Source organism: Phalangium opilio, unplaced genomic scaffold (genome assembly GCF_054372755.1).
Source record: "Phalangium opilio isolate 3A_F unplaced genomic scaffold, DU_Popi_V2 ptg000041l_1, whole genome shotgun sequence".
In the NCBI taxonomy this organism is placed as follows: Eukaryota; Metazoa; Arthropoda; class Arachnida; order Opiliones; family Phalangiidae; genus Phalangium; species Phalangium opilio.
Genome location: NW_028324165.1, coordinates 1,530,603 through 1,549,519, shown reverse-complemented (window position 1 = coordinate 1,549,519; position 18,917 = coordinate 1,530,603). Strand labels below are relative to the sequence as shown.

Below are 18,917 nucleotides of genomic sequence, written 5' to 3'. Positions count from 1 at the left end.
TAAAATTAACAAAAGGTTTCACTATGGAGCGTACAGGGCATGAACGGGAGGATATGTTAGCAACTTATTAACGACACAATGTCATACACGTACTCTCTTAAAAGTGATAATAAATGTAGTTATAAAATGTTTTCGGGGAATAGAATTGTGCTCGAAAACCCGAGATAAGTAAATTTTTCAAATTATTGAGAGGGAAAAAATTTACTACCAGTAAAAAAAGTTTATTCAATGGAATAGGGTGATGGAACATTACTTTCTTAAACATGTAAGTTTTATTAAAAAAAGTTTCAATATCTGCGCATTCAGTCAAGTGATTAACCTTGTTCTTATCGATACTTTTTAGGTCTTGGTTAAATCCAAGACGCGTTTTGATTAATTTTATTAGATATGATAAATAAGAAAGTACAAAATAGATAATAATAATAATAAATGGCTTTTTATTGGAGCAATCATTAAGATAAGATCTTATTTGCAATGATGTCCAGTCCGTTTTAAATTAAAGTAAATAAAATTCTATTATGGTAGATAAAATTCAAGTAGGCCTATAATTAATATTGATATATTTTTGAACTTCTAGTTTGTATTTCTGGAGGGTTTTTTGGGTTTTGAGTTGATGGGGTTGATTGTTCCAGAGCTTGATGCCTCGAAATTTAACGATTTTGTCTCTGACGTTGGAGTCAAAAGCTTCATTTGTAAAATTGGTAGTGTTTCCTCTTGTTCTTTCTATATTGTTGTTCTCAGTGAACCTCCACTACACAACTAAACCTCCTCAAGTCAACTAAACGTCCTCAAAACAGCTCGTCCAAAAACAACAACGAAACGCAGGGAAAAACACAGCTGGAGAAATCTGAAATGAAATAAGTTGAAAAATATAAATTAGTTCGACAGTACAAACTTAACAGACTGTAATTATACTAATGAAAACAACCAATTATTACTAAAACTAAATGAAATTGAGAATGGTATTTTCCAACGTATTAAAAGCTAACTAGTCTATTTGGGAATGATTTGGGTAAATCATGCTAGCAAGAAAAAACCACGTGGACCTAAGCCTTTGCGGCTTGGTCCATGATGATCCTTTCTTTAAAGGATTTAACAATAAATTGATAAAATAATATAGGGTTGGTACTGGTAATTGTGAACACTTTTTACAAATCTTTGAATAACTTCCGTGGCGCTAACGTTAGACACCTGAAACTTTCAGGACATGAAATATGATTCTTTAGACACAACCCTAGTGGAAAAAATGATTGGAAACCAATCGGTGACAAATTCGATCCTATTGGTGTTTGAAGATTTCTATTGGCGACCTATAGGAAATGATCTGCCAATAGAAGTCCATTTCATTCCGATAACCATCCGATTGGAAATTCTATTGGGAATGAATTGGGGTTTCTTGCCATTTCAAGACCATTACATATCCAATAGGTTTCCAATAGGGAACTCTATTGGACATGTATTGGTCATTTTTGCAAATTAAGGTCCTTTTAATTCCCAATAGGTTTCCAATAGGGAACTCTATTGGACATGTATTGGTCATTTTTGCAAATTAAGGTCCTTTTAATTCCCAATAGGTTTCCAATAGGGAACTCTATTGGACATGTATTGGTCATGTTTTCAAATTAAGTTCCTTTTAATTCCCAATAGGTTTCCAATAGGGAACTCTATTGGACATGTATTGGGCATGTTTTCAAATTAAGTTCCTTTTAAATCCCAATAGGTTTCCAATAGGGAACTCTATTGGACATGTATTGGTCATGTTTTCAAATTAAAGTCCTTTTCATTTCCAATTGGTTTCCAACAGGGAACTCTATTGGACTCTATAGGAGAGGCCAACTAGTAGGCGCGCGAGAAGCCAAAAAGGGTCACGGTGGCGCCGCCAGACGGCGAGTAAAGTAACTAAAGTTCAAACTAATTATGGCTCTATAACGTGTGAAAAAACAGGTATTTTTGGGAAATCGGAAAAAAGACAAATCTCTAGCATTTCCTTTATTATTTTTGGAGTTAGGAGCGATGCAATCAATTATTAACCACATGTTTCGATTTGTTGTTCTTGACATGGTTTTGAATTTTTATTAAAACTTTAGTTACTTTACTCGCCGTCTGGCGGCGCCACCGTGACCCTTTTTGGCTTCTCGCGCGCCTATTAGTTGGCCCCTCCAGGCTCTCCTATAGAGCCCATAGCTCGTATCCTTCCTCCATGGCCATGCTCGTTTCTCTGGTCAAGGTTTAGCCCGCTACAACGCTCGATAAACTCAACTCGACTCAATTTCAGCGTTATTATTGGAATTAATTCATGAAATCCGATTAAATCTTGCTCCAAATAGGTTTCTAAAGGATATTCAGCAATTTTCTAATGGTAAGAACAACTTTATCACGTTTTTGAAGCTTCTAAAGTACTGCTACTCGCTAAGCCTTGGCCCTTGTTTTCAGAGTTTGAATTTTTAGAATCTCTAAAACGACATAAAAGTAGTTTTTACATTTAGAAAAGTGGTGGATATCCTTTAGAAACGTATTCATTATAAATGAACGAGACATTTTTGATAAGTTATATTGACGATGATTAGTGATGAACGTAAAACGATGATTAGTGATAATGAACCTCAAGAGATAGTCAAAGGCATAAGAGATCATGAGCCCCAAGGGATGATGAGAGATGGTGGGTTAGTGAGAGTAAATTACGGTAAGTTTCTTCTAACACACAAGAGTAGACTTCCCTATATAGTCTCAATTTCTAATAAATTAACTCTTAAATTGTTACCAGATGATATGTCTAGTGATGACGAGGAGATGCGCAGTAAAAGTATGATATTTTTTCTCTTAAATTCTTAAAAGCGAATAGGTCTTTGGAAAAATTATGAGTTCCACATCATAATTATCATGGATCTGTTTAGATCAAATTACTTGTTTTTTAAATCCATATACAAGTCAAAAATAGTAAGCTTCTCTCTGAATTTTATCTTCCATCAAAATGCAAGAGAGAAGCTTATTAAAGGCTCCACCCCTACATAACGCGCTTACCCTCCCTTTAACATATAGTTTTTCAAAAACTCTGTAGATTAAAAAAGTGGATTGAAACCATTTTGCTTGTGCCATATTTTTAATGTTAATGTTTCAAGTGTGGGTGTGGGTGTGTGTGTGCTTTTTTTGGGAGGCTTTTGTGTCATTCTCAGTTTCTCACAAATTCATATTGAAATGTCAGAATGTACAAAGTGTTATAAGGTGTAAATGAATTGAACTCTTTTGCACAATCCTAAGTGTTCCAAATAAATCTAACGGGGAGTTTCATTATAGAAGCTTGACAGGAACATCGTCAAATAGGTTCAAAAAAAACTAAGGCGTTAGAAGCGAGGCCATCTCTTACTCCACAAAAGGTTTCGGCTATTAAGAGTAAGTTTAAAAAAATGAAAGCTTAAAAATTTGTATCAATCATACAATAGTAACTGTTATTATTGCAGGTAGTGTTCGCTACTACGCCAAGAAAAAGGGGAAAGATCAGTCTGCCCAGGAGATGGCGGCTAAGGCAGTGAACCACGCCCTGACCCAAAAAAAATTCCGATTTGCGAAAAAAAATTATTGCCGCGCCAAATTGAAAAAACCAAAAAAAAAAAATTCCTTTTTAAAATAAAATATTTCAATTGTGAAGGTTTTATTAGTATTGTGGAGCCTGTGGTAATTAGTTTGTTCGCCATATTATTAATTAATTTTCATATGTTCTGTGTGAGCCTATGGGTCGGTAATTGGTCAGTCTTATGGGTCGGTAATTGGTCAGTCTTATGGGTCGGTAATTGGTCAGTCTTATGGGTCAGTAATTGGTCAGTCTTATGGGTCGGTAATTGGTCAGTCTTATGGGTCGGTAATTGGTCAGTCTTATGGGTCGGTAATTGGTCAGTCTTATGGGTCGGTAATTGGTCAGTCTTATGGGTCGGTAATTGGTCAGTCTTATGGGTCGGTAATTGGTCAGTCTTATGGGTCGGTAATTGGTCAGTCTTATGGGTCGGTAATTGGTCAGTCTTATGGGTCGGTAATTGGTCAGTCTTATGGGTCGGTAATTGGTCAGTCTTATGGGTCGGTAATTGGTCATTCTAATGGGTCGGTAATTGGTCAGTCTTATGGGTCGGTAATTGGTCAGTCTTATGGGTCGGTAATTGGTCAGTCTTATGGGTCGGTAATTGGTCAGTCTTATGGGTCGGTAATTGGTCAGTCTTATGGGTCGGTAATTGGTCAGTCTTATGGGTCAGTAATTGGTCAGTCTTATGGGTCGGTAATTGGTCAGTCTTATGGGTCAGTAATTGGTCAGTCTTATGGGTCGGTAATTGGTCAGTCTTATGGGTCGGTAATTGGTCAGTCTTATGGGTCGGTAATTGGTCAGTCTTATGGGTCGGTAATTGGTCATTCTAATGGGTCGGTAATTGGTCAGTCTTATGGGTCGGTAATTGGTCAGTCTTATGGGTCGGTAATTGGTCAGTCTTATGGGTCAGTAATTGGTCAGTCTTATGGGTCGGTAATTGGTCAGTCTTATGGGTCAGTAATTGGTCAGTCTTATGGGTCGGTAATTGGTCAGTCTTATGGGTCGGTAATTGGTCAGTCTTATGGGTCGGTAATTGGTCAGTCTTATGGGTCGGTAATTGGTCATTCTAATGGGTCGGTAATTGGTCAATCTTATCGGTCGGTAATTGGTCAATCTTATCGGTCAGTAATTGGTATATCCTATCGGAAATGTGACGAAAACACTATTGGTTTCCTATTGGTTCCCAATTTGGTTTCTGAACTGCGTTTTCCCAATTGGTTTCCAATCATTTTTTCCAGCTTTTTAACTCTTTTAAATTTTGCACAATATCCTATTTCCAAAACCCCTTTGAGGACCCCAAATGTGAACAATCGCTGGTAAATGTAAACACCCTGACCCTAAATAGTGAACGCGGGACCCAAATGTGAACACCAACGCTAATCAAATGGGAGGAATAAAAAAGGCCCTTGGAAAAAAGCTACCAATACGTAGGGCCTAAATTCATGCACCTGGATTAAAGTTTACGCAGATTTGATAAGTGATAATTGGATAATATAATTAAAAACAATACCTGAGTCAAAATGCTCAATAATTTGTTGAGAAGTCACATTTTATTCAGCTCCTAGCATAATAGCTGACTCGCGATCCCGCTTTCCCGCCCAATAATTAGTGGTAGCTACGGCCCTCTTACGGCTAAATTGAAAAATTTACTAAAGGCGCGAAATTTCAGTCTTTTCTTTGGGTCAATGATGTACTTTAAAGTTAATATTATCTGAAAGTAGCTTGTTTACACCACTGTTACCTTTAATCTTTTAGTAACATAGCTTAAAGAGGATTCGAATTAACCTTGAAACGCCGTGTTCACATTTGCAATTTTTACTTGGTTTTTTCCAACTCTATTTTTGAATCGAATTCCGAACCGAAACCAGAGATTTTAATATCAATTTTATAGCAAAAAACGTGATCTATCTATTGGTTAAAGGTTTGTTATCGTGGGATTATTGTAACTCCTGCTAAAGCTTATTCCCCGATGGTATTGTATTAAGAAACACCTAAAATTGGCATCAACTTAAGTTGATCAGCCCGAGTTGGTGCGTATATTGGCCCGTATCTTTCATCCACGTATTCCTACAATATTCTAACCATTTTTATCGTAATCCTCGATATTCAATCTACAAATTGAGCCCTTTTAAAAGGAATTTGAGCCGCCCAAAAATTAGTTACAATATGTTAAAGAAAAAGTGTTCACATTTAGAATTGTTCACAATTACCGGTACCAACCCTAAATATAACATATTAAATACACTAAAATATATAAAGATTATTAGTAATAAGTAATATGGACTAATATAAATTATTACTTTCAAGACTATATAAATAAAACACAAAACATTTAGGGAAGAACAAAATAAAAACCGTTCGCTTACCTCTCAACCAAGGAATGACCAAAATAATCTCGGCCGCATGGCGTTACGCGGGAGGTCACGTGGTAGGGGGGGTGAGAATATGGTATAAGCTATTTTCACCCGGGAGGGGGGGTGAGAATAGCGTATAAGCTATTTTCACCCGGGGGGGGGTGAGAATAGCGCGTAGGCTATTTCCACCCGAGGGTGAGAATAGGGTATAAGCTATTTTCACCCGGGAGGGGGGTGAGAATAGCGTATAAGCTATTTTCACCCCGGGGGGTGAGAATAGAGACTATTAACTTTGGTATCGATTGGTAAAACAATTACACTGAATACTCTTATGTCTGTCAAAGGAGGATGGAACAGTTTCACGTGACTTCCTTGATAACGAACCCACGCAAGATATAGACAATCAAGTGGTTGATCAGGCTGAAGTTACGGAGGTAATAACGCGTGGTGTTCGTTAATCCAATAATGCAAGTCATGGATAATCGTGAACAAATATTAGACAGATTCAGAAGAAGCTTGAAAAGTTCAAATGTTTCGAAATACGCATTAATGCAGGGTTGTTGATGAGAATTATGATTGTAGTTACTTAGTTCTTAAAGTAACAGGCGGCTCTATTATCACCCCTAGCATGCTGGCTAATCTTCTGGACAATAATTTTACCTTGCCAAAGGCAGGAACCAATCAGACCTAATGCACTAGGTCCCATTGGTTTCTGCCTTTGGTGTAACTAGCCTTTTTCCAAGCTTAGCCAGCGTCCCCAGTAGCACTGCCGACGTAGGGCCTACATGGTCGGCTTTGTGTGTTATCGACGAGTTGGTAAAAAGTCACTAATAAGTCGGGAGAGTAATGGTTTGAAAGTCGAAATGTCCGCCTGGAGGGACGATGGCCCGCCGGTTTTCCTACTGTTTTGAGGCTACTATAAAACGACTGTTGGCCGACTATATGTCGGCGTCATTATGCCTACCTAAAGCCGCGCTCAATCCGACGATTTCGCGGCTTTTTAGTATAGGAACGGTAAATCGTCGGTAAAGGGCTGGTAGAGTTAGGGTTTGAGAGTCGAAATGTCCGCCCGGCGGGACGACGGCCCGCCGGTTTTCAGACTGTTATGAGGCGACTATAAAACGACTGTTGGCCGACTATAGGTCGGCGTCATTATGCCTACCTAAAGCCGCGCTCAATACGACGATTTCGCGGCTTTTTAGTATAGGAACAGTAAATCGTCGGTAAAGGGCTGGTAGAGTAAGGGTTTGAGAGTCGAAATGTCCGCCCGGCGGGACGACGGCCCGTCGGTTTTCAGACTGTTATGAGGCGACTATAAAACGACTGTTGGTCGACTATAGGTCGGCGTCATTATGCCTACCTAAAGCCGCGCTCAATCCGTCGATTTCGCGGCTTTTTAGTATAGGAACGGTAAATCGTCGGTAAAGGGCTGGTAGAGTAAGGGTTTGAGAATCGAAATGTCCGCCCGGTGGGACGACGGCCCACTGGTTTACCGACTGTTACGACACGAATGAAATAGGACCCTCATCCAACACGTTTGAGAGTCGACTTAACCGCCTGTCAGTAAGAGGTCCGACGCTTTTGCGACGATCAAGTCTAACTCGAGGCTTCATTCGCTTATAGTAAAGGATACTGATACCTAGTATTGAAATTTCTTTATAACATTTTCAATGAAAATCGCTTTAGAATTTGTACTTTGAATATTTCAAGTAACATACAGGTTGAGCATCAATTATAACAATTTTAAATATTAAACAATGTATTCGATATTACACGACTAGTCGAATGGAAATATTAGCTGCCTAGCTAATTGGTTTTAACAAAAAGTAAAATTTTTCAGGGCGAGTATAATATTTATATCAATTAAAGCATTTATTATTATTCATTGTTAATATCTTCGATGTGGCCAGTCACTATCTCTTAAATTACAAAAAACTTTATGAAAAATATACACTTACAGATTTTTTAAGGAAAAAGAAAAATTTTAATTCTAAAGGGTATTACTTGACACATTTTTCTCTTAAAATGTTTGAAACCGCATAAAAATTCTCAAATTAAAACAAATTGAAATCTATCTTGGAATTCAGTATTATTTTCACAACCAAAAATCTTTAAAATACTTAATATATAAGGTTTTTGAACTCCAAGCGCCCCAAAACACTTGCTTTTGTTATATTAAAACAAAGAAACTCAAGGTATACGAAAACGTTTAAGTTTTGGTTTCACTTTATAGGGGTGTGGTTCCCAGCAGATGAGAAGCTAGGTAAAAGCATAGGCTTATGCATAAAACTGAATCTAAGAGGTAGATAAATTGATAATTCAATAACAAAATTCACACCTTACGTGACAAACGAAGACGTTTCTAAATTATATAGTGTGACAAAGAACCTTAGCGATGAAATTAAAAGTTAGCAAGCCTAGAACTAATCATTTTCAACCACAAAAATCTCGCTTTTACATTCTAACGACCCAGCCGTGTCAGAGATACTGGAAAGGCTGACTTGCTTTCGCACTAGCAGCGCCCTTTTCGATGATGACGTGCATGGCGTTACCTTAGTTACGCCAATAGAACAGAGGCGTGTCACCTGACCCAAGAAATTACAGGTTGGAAAATTCAAACTAGAAAATCAGATGTGTTTTCTTGCTTTGCAGTTTTTTTGTAACGTTATGTTTCTAGTGTTTCCAAAAATATAGTATTATCAACTTCTGTTTGTGGGTCGAAATATAGTATAAGTTAAATATATAACAAAAAAAATTTGGTGGCATATGCGGAATAGTAAAAGTCAAAAAAACCGTCCCACGGAAAAAGAAGGCCTCTACAACAACTTCTTTTTTCATTTAACTCTTTTAAAACGTGACCATACCGATTAGCGGGATGGAGTTGGTAATCAATTGGCTAAAATGGGTTACATGTTTAGGACGGTAGGCAAGCCTACTTCAAACCACCACAGTTCCAACTGTCGGATAAATGTCGGTTACTAAACGGCCTAAGCATAACTTTGCTATTAATTTTACTCTTCTTAAACGTCACAATACCGACTAGCGCGAGAGAGTCGGTAATCAATTGGCAAAAAATAAGTTGGAATTTTCTAGACGGTAGGCAAGCCTACTTTAAACCATCTCTGTTCCAACTGTCAGATAGATGTCGGCATTGCCAACTAAAAGAAGTAGTCGGCTTCATGAGTCGGAAAAGTGTCGGAATAAGCATGGTACAGCTGACTGGACCGTAAACCGACTATTCGACCTTTAACCGACTGTTATGCGGAAGGCTTGTGCTACTGGGGGTTTAGTAGAAAGGGCATCTTTCAGGGGCATCAACGGAGCCGCCCTTTGCTTTAATAAAACCCCAAGTTGTTTGTTCCGTTTGTGTAAGATAAATCCAATATTTGAGGTCAAACTAGATGTGCTAGTATATTTGATTAGATAAGCTTGCTATTTGGTATTCTGATAAATATTACATAATTTCGGTGAACCTATAACATTTTTGACCTTCGTAGATTCCTGTTCACTTCTGGTGATATTCCGGATAAAGAGTTGATTGATCTTGATAAAGGAAAGAAAGGGTACCGAAATAGTTTCACCAATAGGGACTTGGCAGTACTACGTCATGTAACGTCAGGCTACCTTCCACTAGTGCTAAAAAACATACCAGGAGGAGGGGCTTATGTAGCTTTCATTCTGTTAAAAAAACATACCATAATGGCGCTGGGGGCGGAGTTAAGCCCGTATTGCCAAGTCCCTATTCGCTACATTCCACAGAATGCGAATTTATTTCCGGAGCTAAACTCGGTGCCAAAACTGTAGCAGATTGAGGCCTAGCTCGGTATAGGGGCGCTAACTAAAGGTGTAACATGACTCGCCACCTACCTTACTCAAGATCAACTTATCTATTATGAGGCTAGAATAGGTTTAAGATAGGAGCCTGATGTATGTATGTTTGTTTTCGAAGACTCAGTAGTGCATCCGATATAATGTGATGGAGCATAAATTTTAAAGATGAGGATAGAGAGTTTATGTAAATTAAAAAATGCCCGAAACCACGCTTTAGGGATGAAAAACATCTAAATGTTTGATATAATAATATATGACCATAATTCATATATGAAAGGCTGGGAATTATTTAAATTTTATTAAATTTGGTTAAGAAACGATATCTAATTTACTAGGGAGAAGGTATAAATTCGCGCCACGTTTCTAGCTTTATCTCTAGTCCGAACGTAGGTCCGGAGTTAATCCCCACCTCTAAATTACAAACCAGCATCTCATTGGTTCTTGAAAACCCACGTCAGCGCGACGCGAATGAAGAAAATTACTGACGACTGAGGAGAGGCGAAATAGCCCGGCCTCCTTTTACGTCCCCCCCCCTTGTATTTTGATAAGGGGGACTGGGACTATGGGGTGCGAATACTTAGGCATCTTATACCTTCTCCCTAGATATCCCTTCTTGATTTGGTTAAGCAAAATCATTACCAGAATGTCAACACCAAACGTAATTCATAAGATATCTTTTCTTCCTATTAATCGAAATGGGATGGAAACATTACTTTAAAATTTCGGATATAATCTTGATAAAAAAAATTGAAATTATAGACAGTTTTCACTGTTCGGGACTAGAGAAAATTGCTCCCCCTTTAAGCTTTTTTTCCCCATTTAATGTGTGTATTTTAATTTTTAGTGTGACGTTTCAATGTCTAACATGAAGAAAGAGAGAATCAAAATTGTGTTAAGAATAAATGAGCAACAAGAGGAAATTGGGAGGCTTGATGAGGAAATTGAAAGGCTCAAGGGAATCATTGGAAACTTGAAAAATGAAGTTGAAGATCTTACGGTTTGTAGCGTTCTGCCTTTTCATAGTCGAGAAAAACATCGAAAATCAGGTTAATTTAGTAGTTAATTATTTGAATAATTAGGAAAAGAATGGATTGAATCGAAACTATGATTATGCCATAGCGGGTCCAGTTAAATATGAACCTGAATCATATGGACTAGTATTGTCTCTTCCATTTTCCATACAGCAACAACCTCAAGAACAAATTGAAAGGTATTTAAATACAATCTCACTGGCTGAAATAGACAAACCATTCATGGATTAAAGTGGTTAAACCTACACTTACCACTATCGTGACCCTTACTAAAATATTGCATGATAAATAGGTAGATATTACATGAATTTCACGTGATTGTTACCAAGTACAAGTGAATATTACGTGACACAACGTGTCAATGATTATCACCTGTGTTTGAGAAGTATTTCATTAGTGAATACCAGCTCTTTAAAGTGTCACGTTAGATGGCTTTTCATACTCAAGGTGATTCATGGGTGACACTCGCATCACTTATATATACCCATGGATATCGGTCACGTTCAAGGCAAAGCCTTTATGAAATGAGGGTTCCTGATAGCAATATCAGGTGAATAACATCCAAAAATCACTTTGTTTGTTAAGAACTCAGTGAGCGCATGTCGGATGAATATCTGAGAACAAGTAACACTTCACTGGGTTCATGTACACCTTGTTGAATATTGGACATTCAATATTCACCCGAATTACACCAGCCCCGCACATCACAAACATTCGTGAATTAATGTACAGTCCGCCATTCATCCAAGAACCACCATCAGTAACTTATATGAAACGTAGCGAATATTGAAGATTCGATATTCACCCGAAATTCACCAACTGCATATACGTGAATTAAAGGTTTATCATTTATGTCTGGTGTATCTCAGATCAACAAAGAGTGATTAATTATCACTTGTATCTCATATTAATAGAAAGTGATACATTTTCATTTTTGTCAATTGCATCTCAGATAAATAATGGGTGACAAATTATCATTTATGCCAGGTTTATCTCAGATCAATAATGGGTGACAAATGTCAGGTGTATCTCAGATCAATAATGGGTGACAAATTATCATTCATGCCAGGTGTATCTCAGATCAATAATGGGTGACAAATTATCATTCATGCCAGGTGTATTTCAGATCAATAGCGCCTGATAAATTACCATTTATGTACTGAGGTTGGTGAATATTACACATTCAATTTTCACCAGAGATATACCAACTGCGCTCGTCAGAAACATTCAAGAATTAATGTGAGGTCCGCGATTCATCCAAGAATCACCAACATATATAAACCATAGTGAATATTGGGGATTCGATATTCACCCGAAATTCAGTAACTGATATATGTCACACACTTAAACGAATTAATGTTTTAACATTTATGTTTGGTGTAACCTTTGGTGTTACTCTGTTGAATAGCGAGTGATAAATTATCTCTTATGTCAGATATATCTCAGATCAATAAGGAGTGAAACATCAGTTTTGACAGGTGTATCACAGATCAGTAGCGAGTGACAAAGTGTCATTTATGTCTTGTGTATCTCGGATCACTAACGAGTGATACATTATCATTTATGTCTAGTGCATCTCAGATAAATAATGGGTGACAAATTATCATTTATGTCTAGTGTATATCACATCACTAACGAGTGACAAATTTTCATTTATGTCGGGTGTATCTCAGGTAAATATCGAGTGATATTACTTAGATCAGAAGTAACTTCTGCTTAGATCAATAGCGATCATTTATCTCAGGTTTATCTCAGATCAATAACAGGTGATATCATTTGTGTCATTTATTCGGCCCTATCTTGGTATGATAGTGCTTCCTTTAATTCGTATTATAATAAAGATTTTGAATAAAAATGAAAGATAAGATCAGAAGTCTTTTTCATTAAGTTTGTTAGCTGAGAAATAAATATATTTTTTTCGTTTTAATTATCATTTAAGCATAATAACAGATGACCAATTTCGTAGTATGCCTTATTTTACATTAGCCATAATGATAGATAAGCCTGTATCTCGTAATTGAATGAATCGATCATTGCGTCCTCGGATTTCTAAATCAATCGTGGATATCGAAGCAATGTTCAATTATCGTTAAGTGCAGCCACTTGACACCGTCCATATTTTTCGAAAACCGCCCAACATGCGGGGTTTCGTTTGAATGGGACATTTGAATTTTGGGTACAGCCGAATGGGGGAGAACCTTCGCGTGTCACTTATATTAGGTGTATTTCAGATAAATTAGTGATATAATATCAACTATTTAAGGTGTATCTCAGGTCTATCGCAAGCCAAAATTTGTCACTTTTATCAGGTGTATCCCAGGTCTGTTGCAAGAGATAAATTGTCACGTACGTCGGGTCAATAACGGGCGATTATTTGTCATTCATGTCGGGTGTCTTTCGGGTCCATGGCAAGTGATTATTTGTCACTCATCTCGGGTGGCTTTTGGGTCAATAACGGGTGATTATTTGTGATCTCGGGTCAATAACGGGTGATTATTTGTCATCTCGGGTCAATAACGGGTGATTATTTGTCATCTCGGGTCAATAACGGGTGATTATTTGTCATCTCGGGTCAATAACGGGTGATTATTTGTCATCTCGGGTCAATAACGGGTGATTATTTGTCATCTCGGGTCAATAACGGGTGATTAATTGGCACCTCGAGTCGGGTGGCTTTTGGGTCAATAACGGGTGATTAATTATCTGTCATCTAGGGTCAATAACGGGTGATTAATTATCTGTCATCTAGGGTCAAAAACGGGTGATTAATTATCTGTAATCTCGGGTGATTATTTTACATCTCGGGTCAATACGTACGTTTGTTATATAAAAATAATCCGGGTCTCGAGTACCATAATTCATATTTAAAAGCCTGCAGGGAATTATTCAAATTGTATTACAATTGGTTAAGCAAAATAATTGCCAAGAGTGTCAACACCAAACGTAATTCATAAGATATCTTCCTATTTACGAAAGGAATAAATCGAAATGGGATGGAAGCATTACACTTTAAAATTACGGACATAATCTTGATTAAAAAAATAAATTTAAATTATTCACTGTTCGGGACTAGAGAAAATTACTCCCCCTTTAAGCTTTGGTTTGCCCATTTAATGTGTGTATTTTAATTTTTAGTGTGACGTTTCAATGTCAAGCATGAAGAAAGAGAGAATCAAAATTGTGTTAAGAATAAATGAGCAACAAGAGGAAATTGGGAGGCTTGATGAGGAAATTGAAAGGCTCAAGGGAATCATTGGAAACTTGAAAAATGAAGTTGAAGATCTTACGGTTTGTAACGTTCTTTCTTTTATAGTCGATTAAATAACGAAAATCAGCTTAATTTAGCAATTAAATGATTGAAAATTAGGAAAAAAATGGATTGAATCGAAACTATGATTATGCCATAGCAGGACCAGTTGAATATGATCCTGAATCATATGGACTAGTATTGTCTCTTCCATTTTCCATACAGCAACAGCCTCAAGAACAAATTGAAAGGTATTTAAATAGAATCTCACCTGCTAAATTACAACCAGCATCTCATTGGTTCTTGAAAATTCACGTCAGCGCGGCGGCGCGAATGACGTAAATTACAGTCATATTTTCCGACAGAGGAGAGGCGAAATAGCCCGGCCTCCTTTTACGTCCCCCTTGTATTTTGAAAGGGGGACTGGGACTATGGCGCGCGAATACTTAGGCATCTTAGACCTTCTCCCTAATAAACTAGATATCCCTTCTTGATTAATACTTGTGCTTTATAATTATTTATTTATTTATAGTTTGCAAAGTATTCCCACTGAGTTAATCAGCAACATTTCCCAAAGTCTACTCGAAAACGAAGCCGTGAATCACAATCAACTTGGTATAAATTTTTTTTTTACAAATATTATAACGTTTCCCTGACCTAAACCTAAAATAAAAGTCGTTGGTGCAATCAGCACAACATAGAGAAAAACAAATCGGAGAGAAATTGGTTTTCAACTTAGGCTCCGGCTCGAGGCTTAGTTCCGCTGTGGTTGTTAGTGCATGCTTACATTACAATGATTGCAGCGACTCGGTATCGTGACGTCTGGCTCCTCGGCTGTGCGCCAAGGTAAGTGAGCGCATGCGTTTAAGATACAGAAACGACTGTGCCTTTCAAGTTACCAACCCTCTTTGACTCTACTTCCTACATGTTGGAACTTAGAAATTGTGTGATCCTGAACTGAGTTCTATATTATATTTAGACGCAGCTTGAAAGCATGATATGTAGAGAAAACGATTTCAGTAGAAACCAGTAGTATACTTCTGCGACATACTTTACTGTGTTCACTTCTCTTGTGGAAATAATGAACGTTGTCTCGGTCGGAAGCCTCTAAAAGTCCAGATCAAAATATAATTGATATTATAGGGAAATAAGAGACATATTAACATTTAATGTAAAATTTCATTAGAAAAAAGTGAGGGTTCTACTAAATAAATCTAGAGTAGCATGTATGGGATTTCCAAGAGTTGCTGCCATAACCTATCGGTGAGTGGTGCTTGCCTTTTGTAGTAGCTGACGAGTGACGTTCCCTGTTGGTGGTCCCGCTTATTAGCCGTACTCATGGAGGAAATAAAGATAAGAGAGTCAAAGGGGGAAGGGGGACGGTAAATTGAACGGCAACAGTCGTTTCTGTATCTCGTGAGCTTGAAAACTCACGTCAGCGCGACGCGAATGACGAAAATTTATGAAGACTGAGGAGAGGCGAAATAGCCGGCCTCCTTTTACGTCCCCCTTGTATTTTGAAAGGGGGACTGGGACTAAGGCGCGCGAATACTTAGGCATGTTATAACTTCTCACTAGTAAACTAGATATCCCTTCTTGGTGGCATTCCTTGTCGGTGGTCGTCCTTGTAAGCCCGTCAGTACCCTTTAGATTTGAACAGTCAGAAAGTATAATTCGTCAAACATCATCGCAGCCGAAACAGTTTCCACTCTCTCTTTATAATATACCTCTCACGACTGTATACATAGGTAACATGCATACGCTCATGAAGAAAAGCTATCATACGCTATTGTCAAATGTCAGATACAGTTGATGTACTCCCCTAACGGTAAATAACTGTTTGATCATTAGTTTACACGAAATCTATAGAAAATGATTGATTCTAAACCATGACATGAATAAAGTATACTTTTTGTTTTTATCAGTACTCTTGAGGTGTTACTTTCACTTTTCATGCGCTTTTGCATTATGAATATTCTATGTCTTGTCAAACGAATAGTCCACATTAGCGCTTCTTTGATGATATGTTTTTGATTTGTGTAGGAAAATTGCAGGAAAAGGATTTTACTGAAAGCAACAATTCTAGCGAAGAAAAAACTTGTATAGAACCGGAGCCTCCGATAGAACATCACGCTAGAAAGAAAATGAGAGAAAAACGCTTCAAATGCGATCAATGTGGTTATGCTACCGATCAGAATAGTAAATTGATCCAACATCTACGCGTTCACAGTGATGAAAAACCTTTCAAGTGTGATCTGTGTGATTATGCCTGCAAGCAGAAGGGTAATTTAATGGAAAATCGACTCATTCACAGTGGACGTGAGAAACCGTTTAAATGCGATCTGTGTGATTATTCTTGCTCGAGGAAAAGTAGATTAATCGCGCATAAACGCGTTCACACCGGTGAAAAACCTTTCAAGTGTGATCTGTGTGATTATGCCGGCAGTTTCCATAATAATTTGATAAAGCATCAACGCATTCACCATTGTGAAAAACCCTTCAAATGTGATCAGTGTGACTACGCCACTACGGACAATATCACTTTGAAAAAACATAAAGGCATTCACAGTGGTGAAAAGCCTTTCAAATGTGATCAGTGTGAATATGCCAGTATACATAGGACAGGTTTGATCTCTCATCTACGCTTTCACCGTGATGTAAAACCGTTTAAGTGCGATGAGTGCGAATATGCCACTACGCACAAGCGCATTTTGAACGAGCATAAACGTATTCACCGTGGTGAAAAACCATTCGAATGTGATGTGTGCGACCACGCCTGCCGTTACGAGAGTACTTTGGTCATACATCGACGTATTCACGGTGATGGAAAGAAGTTCAAATGTGATCAATGTGATTACGTCACCTCATTTCATGGTGTTTTTATCACACATCAACGCATTCACAGTGGTGAAAGACCTATGAAGTGTGTTCAGTATGACTGTATTAGCACGAAGAAGCCTTAATTGCTCAAACATTAACGTAAAGACAGTTGTAAAATGATGAAAGTAGCTATACCAGAACGCTAAGGCCAGTGGGATCAGAACACATAGAAATCGAACTAATAGTTTGGAAAAGGCTGTAGTAGAATATTTCGTTTTGATCAAAAAGAACAAGGAAAGTAACGAATTTTGAAAGGGCATCACACCTTCTGTATTTAAAACGGCTTTTTAATGGACTTTTTATTATTAAAATGTGTTTGTTAGGTAGATCAATTGATAAGGAGTTTCCAATGTTTATTTTCTTAAACTAGCATTGTTTCTTCAGTGCGCGTGATCAAAGTTTAGTCATTATCAAATAGTAACATGAGTTAATAATATGTTAGCTCCCTATAAGTTACTCAGGCAATTCATTTTTATACTCCAGCGTTTTCTCCCGCGCCGACGGCTTCCCAATTATATGCGACGCTCTGCGGCCGCTACGGGAACGAAAATCTTATTTACTCTTCTTTCCGGTTTTTCCCCGGAAGCGCGTGTAGTGGAAGCTAGCCAATGATATTGGAGGTATTTAAGCAGCCGAATATTTCGCTCAGTAACCTCGGTTAAGAGATCAGTGGATTGGATTTAGCTGTTGTATAATTTTCTCGTTTCAAGTCACAATAACAAGTTAACAACTCTTATCTTTAGCATTCTTGATCAATATCGGCAAATTGCATTGAGTTCGTGCATTTTTTGTCTCAGTACTGACACAAACGCCATGATTTAATGTTAAAATGTTAAAACATAAACATTCACGACTAAAACACTCCCTTGGTGAAAAAGCAGCCGACGACTCGAGGTCGAGGACAGGCTAGGAAATAACACAGGTTTACAGTTCAAAAACCAGTTTATTAATAGCTTGGACCACTTTTTTTATTCAAAACGCGAGGGTCACTGGTCCCAATGACTAGTTTATTAATTCTTACTTTTATTAAAAATTGATATGGGGACCTCTTTAATTATTTTAATTTTAACATCAATTTCGACTCCAGGAGTCCAGTTGTGTATACAACCCAAAGCCGAGATAGATTTTTTTAGAAGAGAGAACGACCACAAGTCCTGGGACCAGTAGAAAAATAAATTGGGGAAGGGTCACTGGTCCCGGGACCAGTTTCATATTTAAGACATCAGGGGTCACTGGTCCGGAGGACTAGTTCAGAAATAAACCTTATTTCCAAGCCTGGTCGAGGAGCCGTACGAGCGGGATTTTTTTCGACAAGAGAGAGCGCAACATTCGGATTTTTTCCCGCGCCGGTGAAATGAGAAGAAATCGCTGGATACATTACGCCTACGGAGCCTGAGTAACTTATAGGGAGCTAACATATTATTAACTCATGATAGTAATTAATCTTTTCAGAGTAAATGACATAAAACTTGGAACATTTGAAAATACTAAACTCAAAAATAAGCCTTTTTAAAATTTTTAAAAATTCACTTTTATGTAAATCAGGCCCAATAAAGCTTTTTTGTATCCCATCCATAATTTGATATTAAGAAAATCCCTTCTATTTATATTCAATCAAAACCTCTTTGGAATTTAGAATTAAGAGCTCATTTTTTTTCCGAGTTAGACCCAAGGTTTCACGACCAAGGCTTCGTCACAACCTATCTTCATACGTTGCCTACGTTAATCAAGGCCTGTGCGCGACGCCGATTGTTTATTTTTCGTTTGGCAATTTGAGTTGCCGAATTCTCTCACTTGAGAGCGCTATTAGCTGGACTTAAAATTTGAAATATTCATTTTCTCGCGCTTGGAATTTTAAACGTTCATTTTCGCGTGCTTGGAATTTGAAATAGCGTTTCGGTCCAGCTATCAATGCCATCTCGCGGTAAAATAGAGAGAAAGTAAGAAGTCTCGTTTCTTAAAAGTCGCCCCGGTCGAAACTACCGCGCACAGGCCTTGCTTGA

General features: G+C 37.7%; 1 protein-coding gene and 1 long non-coding RNA gene across 7 annotated transcripts; one reads left to right on the top strand and one right to left on the bottom strand.

The window, feature by feature from the left end:
• Window positions 1-200: 200 nt before the first annotated feature.
• On the bottom strand, window positions 201-1,906 carry LOC149679234 (uncharacterized). The gene is made up of 2 exons (XR_016365711.1): window positions 1,130-1,906; window positions 201-847 (listed from the first exon to the last, which is right to left on the bottom strand). It is a non-coding gene; the product is annotated as an uncharacterized LOC149679234 (long non-coding RNA).
• A 1-nt stretch (window position 1,907) lies between these two features.
• LOC149679233 (uncharacterized) lies at window positions 1,908-18,485 on the top strand. Of its 6 annotated transcripts, XM_089834886.1 has the most exons (9): window positions 1,914-2,359; window positions 2,434-2,683; window positions 2,765-3,390; window positions 3,459-3,672; window positions 6,270-6,359; window positions 10,601-10,753; window positions 10,836-10,966; window positions 14,567-14,649; window positions 16,078-18,485. In XM_089834886.1, exons 6-9 carry the CDS (start codon window positions 10,613-10,615, stop codon window positions 16,995-16,997), a joined length of 1,275 nt encoding a protein of 424 aa, XP_089691012.1. In that variant the 5' UTR covers window positions 1,914-2,359; window positions 2,434-2,683; window positions 2,765-3,390; window positions 3,459-3,672; window positions 6,270-6,359; window positions 10,601-10,612; the 3' UTR covers window positions 16,998-18,485. The 6 variants fall into 6 exon arrangements, with proteins under 6 accessions (XP_089691011.1, XP_089691010.1, XP_089691012.1 ...); XM_089834885.1 differs by lacking the exons at window positions 3,459-3,672; window positions 6,270-6,359 and having other exon boundaries at window positions 1,908-2,359; window positions 2,487-2,683; window positions 2,765-2,803; XM_089834884.1 differs by lacking the exons at window positions 3,459-3,672; window positions 6,270-6,359 and having other exon boundaries at window positions 1,908-2,359; window positions 2,765-2,803.
• The last annotated feature ends 432 nt before the right edge of the window (window positions 18,486-18,917 follow it).

Excerpts from the sequence above, each read along its gene's own strand:
- LOC149679233 (XM_089834885.1), top strand. The coding sequence starts at position 2,765 with ATGATATGTCTAGTGATGACGAGGAGATGCGCAGTAAAA. Across the intron at positions 2,804-10,600 it reads CGAGGAGATGCGCAGTAAAA|TGTGACGTTTCAATGTCTAA; the intron begins GTATGATATTTT and ends TTTAATTTTTAG. Across the intron at positions 10,754-10,835 it reads ATGAAGTTGAAGATCTTACG|GAAAAGAATGGATTGAATCG; the intron begins GTTTGTAGCGTT and ends TTGAATAATTAG.